Source organism: Oncorhynchus mykiss, chromosome 5, assembly GCF_057628025.1.
Source record: "Oncorhynchus mykiss isolate SJ-2025 chromosome 5, ASM5762802v1, whole genome shotgun sequence".
Taxonomy (NCBI): Eukaryota; Metazoa; Chordata; class Actinopteri; order Salmoniformes; family Salmonidae; genus Oncorhynchus; species Oncorhynchus mykiss.
In genome coordinates this window covers 62,305,159-62,318,795 of record NC_143026.1, presented here as the reverse complement: position 1 = coordinate 62,318,795, position 13,637 = coordinate 62,305,159, and the positions used below count along the sequence as shown (strand labels likewise).

Below are 13,637 nucleotides of genomic sequence, written 5' to 3'. Positions count from 1 at the left end.
GTCATGTAAATGGTGCTCACATGGTAATGTAGACAGCGTCAACGAGGCGATTCGATTCAAATCAAACCAAATTTTATTTGTCACATCCTCCGAATGCAACACCTTACAGTGAAATGATTGCCTTGTGTCTGGGGATGAAGCGTGTACTGATGTTTAATTCATGTTCCTTTCCCCTTTCTGAGAGTAAATTGCACTATGTGAAGGTTTGAAACTCAATGACAACGGAGGTCATTTACAACTGTAATCTTCTAAGTGTAAGAAAGTATTTCCTTTTCCCTCTTTCCAAATGATGTTAATTTTTGTTTGATGAAAATGCTTTTTTTTCTCCATTAGGTTGAGACTTAGTCTCAAAAGGGAGTAAATGTTTTGGAAAATTACACAATTAGACATAATATGCTGTTTTTACCATTGTCCATTGTTATATGCAAGTGTTTTTTTTTCTGATGCAGGCTTGTTGTCTTGTGTCTTAGTTATATGTCTGGGCGTACAGATAAGAGCCGGGTGCGACCTCAGTATGTGACATCCCGTTTGTACTATCTGCAGGAACTCCTCTGTGTGGAAACTTGCAGGAAGGAACAGACAATGGTGGCAAAGTCAGCTATCTTAATCTACACAGACAAGCTAAACGCCTTTTATACACTATGTTCCCCACCCCTGTTTGCACACATCTGCTAACTGCCACAGAGACAAAGAGGTTTGACTTTTCTATAAAAGCTGAGAGCCAACTCTGTTCGTTGGGCCTTAACTATGCACTGTTGAAGTGCATAGTTAATTACTCCATTTTTGCAAATCTTATTATAAAGTTGTTGTTTGAAGATTCTGCAGTCTTTTCCCTTCGAACAGATCAAATCCCCTACAGGAGGGAGACGTGCAAGTCGATTAACTTGTCTAATGAGCTAGCAGTCCGGAATTAATCAGTTCCATGTGGAGCAATCCTGGACAATTATATTGGACATGAGAAGCTCTGTGTCTGGAGCTTATAGACTTGCACTTTAAACAGCCCAACTTCCCCTCCCTCCTTACCAAGGGACCAACCCAGCTGGGGGCAGAATTGTGGGGCGGTGAGGGGTGGGTGGGAACAGGCCATTAGAGGGAAGGAGAGTGGGTGAGGGAACGGAATGGAAGGGAGGGCGGTGATGGGGATGATGATGACTTAAATTGGAACCAGACCCGTAGCTAGCTAGCTAGCTAGCCTTTACAGAACAGCACAACTGCATGCTTTCTTTTATACAGACTGGGTTTTCACAATGCGACGGATGAGGCATTAGGGCTGATTAGTGTCGGGCTCAACAGGTCCCTCCGGTCTGCTTCTCCACGCTACGCTGTCCCAGAATAACGCCAGCCCAGGGCCAGGGGAGGCATGCAAGAAATCAGCTCGGCTAGAGCCGACATTCCTGGACCTGGAGCCCCTCGCTCACCTCATGTGTAGCTTCTTAGTCTACCTCCACTCGCAAAACGCACCCAAGCAAACAGGGCCGAGTCGGTCGACTCACACAGGGGAGCCAGCCACAGCATGGGTCTGGCTGGAGCCGAGGATATACGGCGGGATGTGTCAATGTGTCAGACAGGGCCTGAAATCACAGCTCTCTTTTATTTGTTCCTGGGGACTCAGTTCACCGGGTTACACTAGACAGATGGATGGGCACTCTGGGTGAGAAAGAGAAAACGGGGTAAGACAAAAAGGGGCATGGAGGGGAGAGGGAGAAAGCAAGAGAGGGAGGGGGCAGAGAAAGAAAGAGAGGGGGATGGGAGGAATGTTAGCAGAAAGAAATATCTCCAGTGTGACCCAGTAGAGTCCAGTCTCTCCTCAATCTCCCCCTGACGAGAGAGAGAGAGAGAGAGAGAGAGAGAGAGAGAGAGAGAGAGAGAGAGAGAGAGAGAGATGGTGGGGGGGGGGACAAAAACGAAGGAGTCTACTGGGTCAAATAAGAGAGAATTGGGGGAAGACAGAGAGATAGAAGTGAGATGAGAGAGAGAGAGAGAGCGCGAGCGAGAGGGAGCGAGAAAGAGAGGGAGTCTACTGGGTCAAAGAGTAGAGCAGGCTGGGAAAGACAGCAAAGACAGATGAGAAAGCGATCCAGAGCAATAGAGTCTTGGTCAAAGTGAAGTGAGAGCAAGAGACCCATCCCATATGTCTCCCTCTCCTCCCGCCACCACCCCCCTGTTCCTACCCCAGTGGACCGTCATTTTCCACACGCATGTTCCCAATCAGGCTACGCTTCCCTCACCCTTCCCCTTGTCCCTCTCGCCCACTCCTCTACCCCTTTGTTCCGGCACTGAACAACAGAGAACGGGGATAGTTTGGATAGTTTTCTCCTCTCTCCTCCCCCTCTCTTTCTCCCCTCTTCTCTGGCTCGTCTTGCTTGTTGTCGTGGTGGTGTCAGCTTTGTTCCCCTGCAGGCCTCTAAGTGAGTACAGATGCTTTCTACCTTGAGGCTAAACAATCTGCCACACGACCAGGCCAGGCAGAACAGAAAAGAACAGAGGGCTCCTTGTGAGATCATTGTTGACACTGTTCATTGTTCGCTTGGCATTTTCACCCGGTTTCCCTTTATTAGCCAAAAGACAACAAACAAGTACAGCAGGGATATTCAGCAGATGATGGAAAATGGATCGCGTGCCAATGTGAGAGGAGGGCCAACAAAACTTTGACCCAGGAGAGAATTTGAATACCGCGTTCTCCTGTCTAGTAGACTTTGGGGCGCACGACTATTAAAGCAATCAAGTGGTTCTACTTGGCTAGGAGAGGGGCCGTGAGTGTAGGAGAGTTGTTGGACTCCCAATCGAAAGTTGTTCGAAAGCAACAGGGCCAGCTCTCTGGCGGCCATTTTGAGATGAGCTGCCAGAGATTGCATGCGCTCTACATTAACACCTGGTAGTATTTCAGGGTGTGAGTCAGAGAGGTGCTAATGCTAACTGTAATTACAGCAGTCAAGGCCGACCTGCTTGAGTCATCAGAACACTAGTCACAGGAAGGGATGGAGGGAGAAAGAGAGGACGGAGGCAGGGATACGTCCAGATGTGAACAGTCAGTGGCTAACAAGAGGGTGAAGGAGGGAGGGGTGTGTGCTGGGGGGGGGCAGCGGTAACTCACCTACACATCTGGCACCGTCAGTGCTGGTGATGTAACCACGGGGACAGGTGCAGACGTAGCTGCCGGCTGTGTTGGTGCATTCACCTCCGTCACAAACACCTGGGTTAGTGCTGCACTCGTCAATATCTGAAACGCACACACAAACAATTAGATCATTGGAGTTAGAGAAAACACTGAGCTTCATGATGGTCATACACTCACCATACACACGCGGTAACTCAAAACCCCTATCACGGGCATTATTCGGAAGAAATCCTTTACCTCGATAACAGCTGCTCAAAGTAGTTGGATCCATGTCAAATATTTGAAGAAGTGGACAATATTTCATCTGTCAAATACACTCGAGGACCTCAAATAATAACTGCTAGTAACTCTAAATACAAGAGCAGGAACAACTGCTATACTGATTGAAAAAAAATGGTTCTAAAAGGGTTCTTTGGCTGTCCCAATAGGAGAACCCTTTTTGATTCCAGTTAGAACCCTTCTGGGTTCCATGTAGAACCCTTGTGGAAAGGGTTCTACATGGAACACGAAAGGGTTCTACCTGGAACCCTAAAGGGTTCTTCAAAGGGTTGTCCAATGGGGACAGCCGAAGAACCCTTTTAGGTTCTAGATAGCACCTTTCTTTCTAAGAGTGTACTAGACACAGTCAAGCCAACCTGAGTGGAGGTCTGAAGTCTACAAAAGGAAGAGGCGGTCATATGGAAAATCTCTGGGATTGTGTTCCGTCAAAGACTCATGACTTTATTTCACGCTGGTCTACACTTAACAATGTTCAACATACCTCAGTGGACTTCATAACTGTGGTGGATTTCAAGAGGTCTAAATGGTTAGAGTTTCCCACACACACATCATGGGAATACTTCAGCTGCCCCGGAGAGACTATGGTCAGGGTCAGTCTGTCCTATCTGGTATAATTCTCCTGTCTTATCTGGTGTCCTGTGTGAACTTAAGTATGCTGCCTTTAAGTCTCTCCCTCTCTCTCTCCCTCTCCCGGTGGACCTGAGCCCTAGGACCATGCCACAGGACTGGCTGTCCCTGTCCCCAGTCCACCTGGTTGTGCTGCTGATCCAGTTTCTGCTGTTCTGCCTGAGGCTATGGAACCCTGACCTGTTCACCGGACCTGCTACCTTGTCCCGTACCTGCTGTTTGACCCTCTCCCCCTCCCTTTCTCTCTCTCTCTCTCTCTCTCTCTCTCTATCACACCTGTTGTCTCAATCTCTGAATGTTTGGCTATGAAAAGCCAATTGACATTTTACTCCTGAGGTGCTGACCTGTTGCACCCTCTATAACCACTGTGATTATTAGCTGACCTGTTGCACCCTCTATATCCACTGTGATTATTAGCTGACCTGTTGCACCCTCTATAACCACTGTGATTATTAGCTGACCTGTTGCACCCTCTATAACCACTGTGATTATTAGCTGACCTGTTGCACCCTCTATATCCACTGTGATTATTAGCTGACCTGTTGCACCCTCTATAACCACTGTGATTATTAGCTGACCTGTTGCACCCTCTATAACCACTGTGATTATTAGCTGACCTGTTGCACCCTCTATATCCACTGTGATTATTAGCTGACCTGTTGCACCCTCTATAACCACTGTGATTATTAGCTGACCTGTTGCACCCTCTATAACCACTGTGATTATTAGCTGACCTGTTGCACCCTCTATAACCACTGTGATTATTAGCTGACCTGTTGCACCCTCTATAACCACTGTGATTATTAGCTGACCTGTTGCACCCTCTATAACCACTGTGATTATTAGCTGACCTGTTGCACCCTCTATAACCACTGTGATTATTAGCTGACCTGTTGCACCCTCTATAACCACTGTGATTATTAGCTGACCTGTTGCACCCTCTATAACCACTGTGATTATTAGCTGACCTGTTGCACCCTCTATAACCACTGTGATTATTAGCTGACCTGTTGCACCCTCTATAACCACTGTGATTATTAGCTGACCTGTTGCACCCTCTATAACCACTGTGATTATTAGCTGACCTGTTGCACCCTCTATAACCACTGTGATTATTAGCTGACCCTGCTGGTCATCAATGAACGTTTGCAACGCTTGAAAAAGAGAAGACACCTGTACCATGTCAGAAATAGAGTTGAAATGTATAACATTTGAGTTCGCATCCCAATATTAGACTTATATATATATATATATATATATATATATATAAATCACAGAAGACTGAAATATAATAAAAGTTTGACACAGAAACACTGGATTTTCGGCAGCTAAAATATGAATAACATTCCACCCATAAGGCCACTAGATAATTTGACTGCAGGAAAGGGCTACTGGCCATGTACTCTTATAATCTCTACCGGGAACTGTCAGAAGAGGACTGGCCACCCATCAGAGCCTGGTTCCTATCTAGGTTTCTTCCTTGGTTTCAACAATGATCAAATTAAGATCCTACATCTGTACACTAAACCTGGGAGTCAGCAGTATATAGCTAGTGTGTATGAATATATATATATATATATATATATATATATATATATATATAAGAGAGAGAGAGAGAGAGAGAGAGAGAGAGAGAGAGTGTGTGTGTGTGTGTGTATATGTGTACTTGGCACAGTCCAGTCTATCGTGTGGTGTATTACAGTATATGATGGTGAGAGTGAAGTGAGGCTCCAGAAGGCATTGGGTTTATATGCTGTGTTACGCTTATTTATACACATATATAATTACCCTTTTGGTCAAATTACAGTATGCGTGTGTTTATAGCGCGGTGTGTGAGAGGCGGGCCCCTAAATGTGTGTGTGCGCAGTCGGTCGGTATGCATTAGTGGTGTGTGTGGTGTGTGTTGGCAGTGGGTAAGCATTAATGCTGTCTATGGGGCAGTGTGTGTGTGTGTGTTTTGTAATGACGCACACAGTGGGAAGTTAAGAGGCACTGGGTCCCCTGCTGACTATTGTCAGACTGCTTTGGTGAAAGGTTCTCCTCAAGTCATAAAAGAGCAGCAAAATAAACGTGGTGTCAGCATTCCCCCGGAATAGGACCAGACTTTACACAGCTCAGACATGGAGCGCTGTGTGTGTTTAGGGAAATGTCTGCCACCTGGATAAATGACCACTGTTCAATCATCAAAGTGTGTGTTGTGAGACTGTGTTTGTGTGCGAGAGAAAGTATGTATGCATTGTGTATATGTATGAGTGAGTGTGTATGTGTGTGCGCGTGTGTATAGTACAGGTGTGTGTGAGTGTGTGTAAGAGTTTGTCTGCATGTATAGTATGTGTAGTGTGTATAGTGAGTGTGGGTCTACAAGTGTCAGATGCTACGGGGAGGTCCGTGTATATAACGCTGAAGTCATCTCTGCTCTGTAAGTGTTTCTTTGTGCTAGCGCTAACAGCTGGCCCTGTGCCAGGCGACTGTATTTATGGAAGGAAAATGGGGGGCAAAAGAAAGAAGGAGAGAAAAAAGAACGAGTGCGAAACACGACTGGAGCGAAAGGAGCTATGAAATCAGGTAGGCTGCTTTGGCAAAGAAGAGCTACCTCCCAGACATGTTAACAGCTCCAAGGCTGGCTCCACTAGAATATGACGCCATGTTTGTGCATAAACTTGGAGGGCATTTTGAAACCCATTTTCCTTTGGAATACTGATGGTGGTCGGTGATGTCATAAGTGAACAAAATGGGGTTTGAATCTCGCAATCTCAGAGCTGTGCTATTTGAGGTATCTGGGTATTTATAGTTATGGATGGTTCAACTTTGTATTCTCTACCCTTTAATTAAATACTTGATGTTTTGAGACTAAAAACGGACTCTGCCCCAATTAAGCTCTAAAACAATGTTACCTAAATGCATCCACCATCCAGCCCCCACCGTGGCCCAAACAAAGCCCAGCGACGGAGCCTCAAGCCTGGGGCTGATCCACTACTGTCTCCAATTGTCCTGTAATTAGTTAACCTCCGAGGATCTCCACCCCCACACGCTGCCTCTCATCCCACCAGGCTTCAAAGACTAAAGGGCACAGGACACCTCTCCTGCTCTAGTCCAACCAACAGGCCTCTAGCACCATAGGGATGCTGCGGCACAATCCGATTTCATTGGGACTGTGATAGGACAGCAGTGTCTATGTGTGTGTCTGTGTGAGTGCATGAAAGCATGCCTGTCTCTGTGTCAGAGCGAGAGAGAGAGAGAGAGAGAGAGTGAGTGTATGTGTGTGTGAATCCTTCCCTCATCACATGACCAGCTAATTAGAGGCTCCTCCGGGTATATGAGTGTTTCCAACCCTTCATTAACCCTCAGGGTCTACTGATGTCTAACAGCTGAGCTCTCTCTCTCTCTCTATAGCTGTCACTGGACACCCAGGCGCCGTTCAAATCCTCTTCAAATGCACCCTTTCATCCTTCCTTATGTGTGTGTACGTTTCCATATCAGAGACTTGATAACCACAGAAGCCAATAGCCACAGTACTAAAAAAAAAAAAAAACTGCTAACAAAACCCTGGCAAAAAAAACTCAACAATGGATCTACGCTCGCAATTCAAAATCAAATTCTTAACTGAGGCATTGAGTTCACTTAGCTAAGCCTACTTTAATTCATGGCCAATGTGTTTTCCATTACACCAACTCATTGTTATACATTCCTATTTCTTATAAAAGGTGCATAACATAACATCACCACAGAGGGTCTGTGGACTGTGTGTGTGTGACTCACCTTCACACTTGTGGCTGGTGTCACTCTGGCGGTGGCCCGCAGGACATTTACACTCATAGGAGCCCACTGTGTTGATGCAATTACCTCCTGCACACAGCCCCGGGATGGCCTGGCACTCATCCACATCTACAGGGGGACAAGAGGGTGAAAGGAGGGAGAGAGAGAGAGAATGTAGACCATCAGCACAAATAAGCAGCGCCTTAACAGGCGTTGCTTTAAGAGATGCATTTTAAATACTCTGTTTACTCTTAATGAGCTAAGAATCTCCCAAAGCTTTGCTGCCCACTAACCTTGAATCAGATGGAGTCTATAAATGTGTGTGAATGAATTTGGATTTTACACTCTCTGATTTACAGCACCTTAGCCTTTAAAGTGAAGTAGGCTGGGCGCATACATTACATTACAATAATCAATCATGAGAAGACTTATGGCTAAAATATTTTTTTAAATCCTGAGCTTTCAGTCCCGTATTAAAACCTGTTGAAAGGGGCGAAGCAGGAAAGAACAGAGGATATCTTGGCACCGCCACCTAGGAACCAAGATGACTCCTGACTGCAGCACTTGCTTGAGGAAGTGAGTGGGTTCATGTATATTTCCCCATCATGCCATGAGTAACTAGGATGGTGCTGTGAGCGTAGGGCTCTGATTGGACAGTGAACACAGTAACCAGGAAGCATGACATGTCTTCTTTAGTCGTTAAAGAGAGGGAGGAGTCATTTATCACCTCATCTTCCTCCCTCTTCCCAGAGAATAAGAGCTAAAGAGAGAGGCCCGACTCGTCTCCCTCCACCAGGTGACTTGGACTTGTTGTGTGGAGGTCAATGAGTGTCGGATTTGTTCAACAACAAAAATGTATGGCTTATTTTCTATGTGAGGTTCATATATTTGATTGAATCGAAGTTGCATAATGCTTAGGTTTTTACGAGTGTACTGATGTAAGTAGGACAAACGACAGAAAAAAACACTTCATATTGGAGATGGCTATGCATATTCATTGCATGAGGCTCGTAGCATAGCATCTCCTCATTGAATACAGGCGGTTGACGTCAACAACCCCATCGAATATTCAAAAAAGTATTAAAATAATTAGATCTATTCACCAGTCATAGAAAGGATAGGCGGGAGCTTGACAGGCTACTGTGCCTCTTTGTGCACAACGACTGCCATTGTTAGGGCGGAGAGACATGTATATCTTGTTAGTATATCCATAATCTTTGCTCTTCCCCTCTTCACACATTTACACTTCATTAGCTCACAGTCTGGCCATGCTGGCAAGAGAGAGGTGTTGGTGTTTCGTCATCTTCAGTGGAAACACATTGACTCAGACCCCTCAGATCGTTAGCGTGCCTAAAGAGGGTTCGTCTGGTCCGGGTGTGTGAATGTGTGCCGAGACTGGTATTTGTCTGGATGGTATGAAAACATAGTCAAGTGTAGAATCTCAATTGCATACTCCTCGCATCCTCATCTCATTCTCAAAACACATTGGATGAAAAAGCCAGAGTTTCCTCCCCTCGGCCCTTTTCCTCCAATGGGTTTAGAGAAAGAGACGAGGAAAGAGGACGTGATGACTATGCAATTGAGATCTTCCCAAAGAAACACACAGACGTCCAGACACACACACCCGATCATCCAGCTCTGTGAGAGGGAAGTTGGCACGCCTTGCCAGTACCCAGCCAAGCAGCCAAGATTAATACCGCCCTCTCTCTCTCACACACACACACACCCAGCCTGTTTCTAATCATGCGCATATATTTTACCTCTGTTCCCTTTTAACAAAGCCTGAAAATGTGCTCACGTGTTGAGGACCATCCAAATCCATGACGCCTGGAATGCTATCCTTACATTGGGATTCATGTGCATGTGTGCTTTGAACTGATTCCAACAGGACTTTGCTCAGGGGCTTTTTGGCGACCAGTCAAAGGTTTTTATTACACATGTACTCATTAAAGGGTTTTCCTTATTTAAAAAAATATATTCTACATTGTAGAATAATAGTGAAGACATCAAAACGATGAAATAACACATATGGAACCAAGTAGTAACCCAAAAAGTTTTAAACAAATCAAAATATACTTGAGATTGTTCAAAGTAGCCACCCTTTGCCTTGATGACAGCTTTGCACACTCTTGGTATTCTCTCAACCAGCTTCATGAGGAATGCTTTTCCAACAGTCTTGAAGGAGTTCCCACATATGCTGAGCACTTGTTGGCTGCTTTTCCTTTTCCAACTCATCCCAAACCACCTCAATTGGGTTGAGGTCAGGTGATTGTGGAGGCCAGGTTCTCTGATGCAGCACTCCATCACTCTCCTTCTTGGTCAAATAGCCTTTACACAGCCTGGAGGTGTGTTTTGGGTCATTGTCCTGTTGAAAAACAAATTATAGGACCACTAAGTGCAAACCAGATGGGATGGCGTATCGTTGCACCATGCTGGTTAAGTGTGACTTGAATTCTAAATGAATCACCAACAGTCACCAGCAAAGCACCCCCACACCATCACCCTTCCTCCACAAATGCGGAGATCATCCTTTCATCTACTCTGCGTCTCACAAAGACACTGCAGCTGAAACCCAAAATCTCAAGTTTGGACAGATTTCCACTGGTCTAATGTCCATTGCTCATGTTTCTTGGCCCAAGCAAGTCTCTTCTTCTTATTGGTGTCCTTTAGTAGTGGTTTCTTTGCAGCACTTCGACCATGAAGGCCTGATTCACGCAGTCTCCTTTGAACAGTTGATGTTGAGATGTGTCTGTTACTTGAACTCTGTGAAGCATTTATTTGGGATGCAATCTGAGGTGCAGTTAACTCTAATGAACTTATCCTCTGCAGCAAAGGTAACTGTCACGCCCTCACCTGTTTCCATTAGTCCGGTGTATTTAACCCTGTGTTTCCTGTCTCTCTGTGCCAGTTCGTCTTGTTTTGCCAAGTCAACCAGCGATTTTTCCTAGCTCCTATTTTTCCCAGTCTCTGTATTTTCCTAGTGCTCCTGGATTTGACCCTTGCCTGTCCTGATGTCGAATCCGCCTGCCTGACCACTCTGCCTGTCCTGACCTCGAGCCTGCCTATCGCCTGGTACTGTTTGGACTCTGACCTGGTTTTTGAACTCTCGCCTGTCCCCGACCTGCCTTTTGCCTACCCCTTTTGTTATAATAAATATCGGAGCTCAACCATCTGCCTCCTGTGTCTGCATTTGGGTCTCGACTTGGGCCCTTATAGTAACTCTGGGTCTTCCTTTCATGTGGCGGTCCTCATGAGAGCCAGTTTCATCATAGCGCTTGATGGTTTTTGCAACTATACTTGAAGAAACTTTCAAGATTCTAGACATTTTCCGGATTGACTGACCTTCATGTCTTAAAGTAATGATGGACTGTTGTTTCTCTTTGCTTATTTGAGCTATTCTTGCCATAATATGTATACCACCCCTACCATGTCACAACACAACTGATTGGCTGAAACACATTAAGAAGGAAAGAAATTCCACAAATTAACACCTGTTAATTGACATGCATTCCAGGTGACTACCTCATGAAGCTGGTTGAGAGTACAAAGCTGTCATCAAGGCAAAGGGTGGCTACTTTGAAGAATCTAAATCTATAATATATTTGATTAACACTTTTTTTGGTCACTACATGATTCCATATGTGTTATTTCATAGTTTTGATGTCTTCACTATTATTCTACAATGTTGAAAATAGTCAAAATAAAGAAAAACCCTTGAATGAGTAAGTGTGTCCAAACGTTTGATTGGTACTGTATATATAGAAGCAGACTGATAGAGGCTCTGTGAAAGAATGTGACTTTTAATATACCCCACCCTCATATGTACATAGCCATCTCAATTATCCCGTACTCCGCGACTAGATACGGGTACTCCCTACATATGGCCATGTTATTTTTTACTCATCATTGTTATTCCTTATTCACTGTGTATTTATTCCTCGTGTCGCTATTTCTATTTTTTTTATCTTTATCTTCAACTCGCAACCCGTAAGTAAGCATTTCACTGTGTGTCTACACCGGTTGTTTACAAAGCATGCGACAAAGACCTTTTATTTTGATTTGACTTGATGAATGGGTTGACTTAGAGTTGAATGTAAGACATTCAATGATGCAGCTTTGGATAATAAAGCGCTTTGGTTGTGTTTGAGCATCAATTTCCTTGCTTTTTGTCCAGTGGCCACAGCAGAAAGAGAAGTCACAGATTGCCCCTTTAAGGCACTCAGTCAGTCACACTGGTAATTCCAATGTGCAGAGTGAGGCGTGAAGGTTTACCGCTGTCTTAGAGTCCTATTTCTTCAGTTGTTCAGTTCTTTCCGGCTATTTTTCATTAGACTGAGTGCAAAAAGCTTTCATATTCAATTTGGCTTTCACCACACCTTACTGAGAATGTGTCAACACTCAACAGGAACTTTAGAGGCCATGTGCACCTGCTTTCTGCCAATAAAGGGGAGTGTCCTGTTTCTCCCAGGTGGCTCCTAGTCCTGCACATTAATGTGAATGAGGTAAGTGCCCCCCTTTGAGACTTAGTGAAAAACATTCAAAAAAGGCAACCCATTATCTCAACACAAAGGTGTTGACTAGACAACTCTCATTTGAATATCCACAGAGAAGAAGAGGCTCCAGTCCATGGAGGGCCGTTTGAATATTGCAGAGGGGTGAGACGCTGCGTTTACCTAAGAGGGGACATAACATTTACATGTGTGTCATCTATTGATCCAGCCTCACTGCTTAGTCTGGTTGGTCATTAGGGAGCCTAGTGTGGAGGAGGGGGGGGCCAGACAGACAAAACAGACAGAGACAGAGAGAGACGGCCTGGGGCTGATGAAGCAATGTGAAACTCAGTTCATGAGGCGGTGAAATTAGAACTCTTTCTCTCTCGTACCCTCCCTCTCTTTCTCTTGGGCTTTGATGTGTATCTCTGCTCTGCTCTGCTCTGTGTGTGTGTGTTTTGGTTTCTCTGTGTGGGTGGTGGTTGCAGGCTGCAGAAGTTTGGTGACAGTATCAGAGATAAGGAAGGTGACTGTTACGTTGACGTTTACATTAAACATGATTTTATTGAAGATGTTACAGATGGTGACAGATTAAGTTACTAGTTAATTAAGTGAATTAAGTTGGTTACAGTGTTCGTGATGAGGATGGTGTGTGTGTGTGTGTGTGTGTGTGTGTGTGTGTGTGTGTGTGTGTGTGTGTGACTCACTTGTAGAGTTTATTAGACTGAAGATCATTCAGGTGTGTTTATATGTGATTGTAAACATGCGTGTGTGTGTGTGTGTATGTCTTACCCTGGCACGCGCCGCTGCGGATGTTGGGGATGAAGCCTCGGCGACAGGGGTGAGGCTGGGCGGGGCACATCTCACAGGGGTGTCCCCATGCCCGTCCGATGGTGGCACAGCACAATGTCTTGGTGCACACGATGCCACTCAACTGGCCCTGGCACATCTGATTGTTGACCTGCGTGAAACAGGGCCCAGTCCGGTAGTCTGGAGGGGGAGAAGGAGAGAGAACAAGAGTCAGCCATTTATTTTTCCCACTTCCTTAAAATCCCCCTCTGAATGTTCTGTATAACTGAAAGGTAGTGAGGAAAAATACATCTAAAGCCAAGACTATTTCACACTTCTGCTAGCTACATTTGATTGAGTTTGAAGTGCTATTAAAATAAATATAAATATACCCCAGAAGAACACAATTTAGTAGGCTTTAAATGCTGCAATATGTCATGCACACTGTATGACAGACCTCCCAAGTCTTTAACCCATTGGACTAAATGCTGCTGCACATTCCTGGTTAGAGACACTTATCTGGAAATGTGCTGAACAGTGGGTTCCCCTGTTCACTGGTGTAATGGGATAACTATATA

The 13,637-nt window shown here is 45.1% G+C and overlaps 1 protein-coding gene across 3 annotated transcripts in view; it reads right to left on the bottom strand.

Moving 5' to 3' along the window:
• Nucleotides 1–13,637, bottom strand: part of LOC110524227 (fibrillin-2) — a 92,113-nt gene that overhangs the window by 43,059 nt on the left and 35,417 nt on the right. For all 3 annotated transcript variants that reach the window (XM_036978001.2, XM_090235462.1, XM_036978000.2), the window contains exons 7-9: nt 13,063–13,260; nt 7,784–7,909; nt 3,095–3,220 (exon numbers count right to left, since the gene is read on the bottom strand). In XM_036978001.2, the coding sequence (XP_036833896.2) occupies nt 3,095–3,220; nt 7,784–7,909; nt 13,063–13,260 (450 nt within the window). The remainder of the gene's footprint in view (nt 1–3,094; nt 3,221–7,783; nt 7,910–13,062; nt 13,261–13,637) is intronic.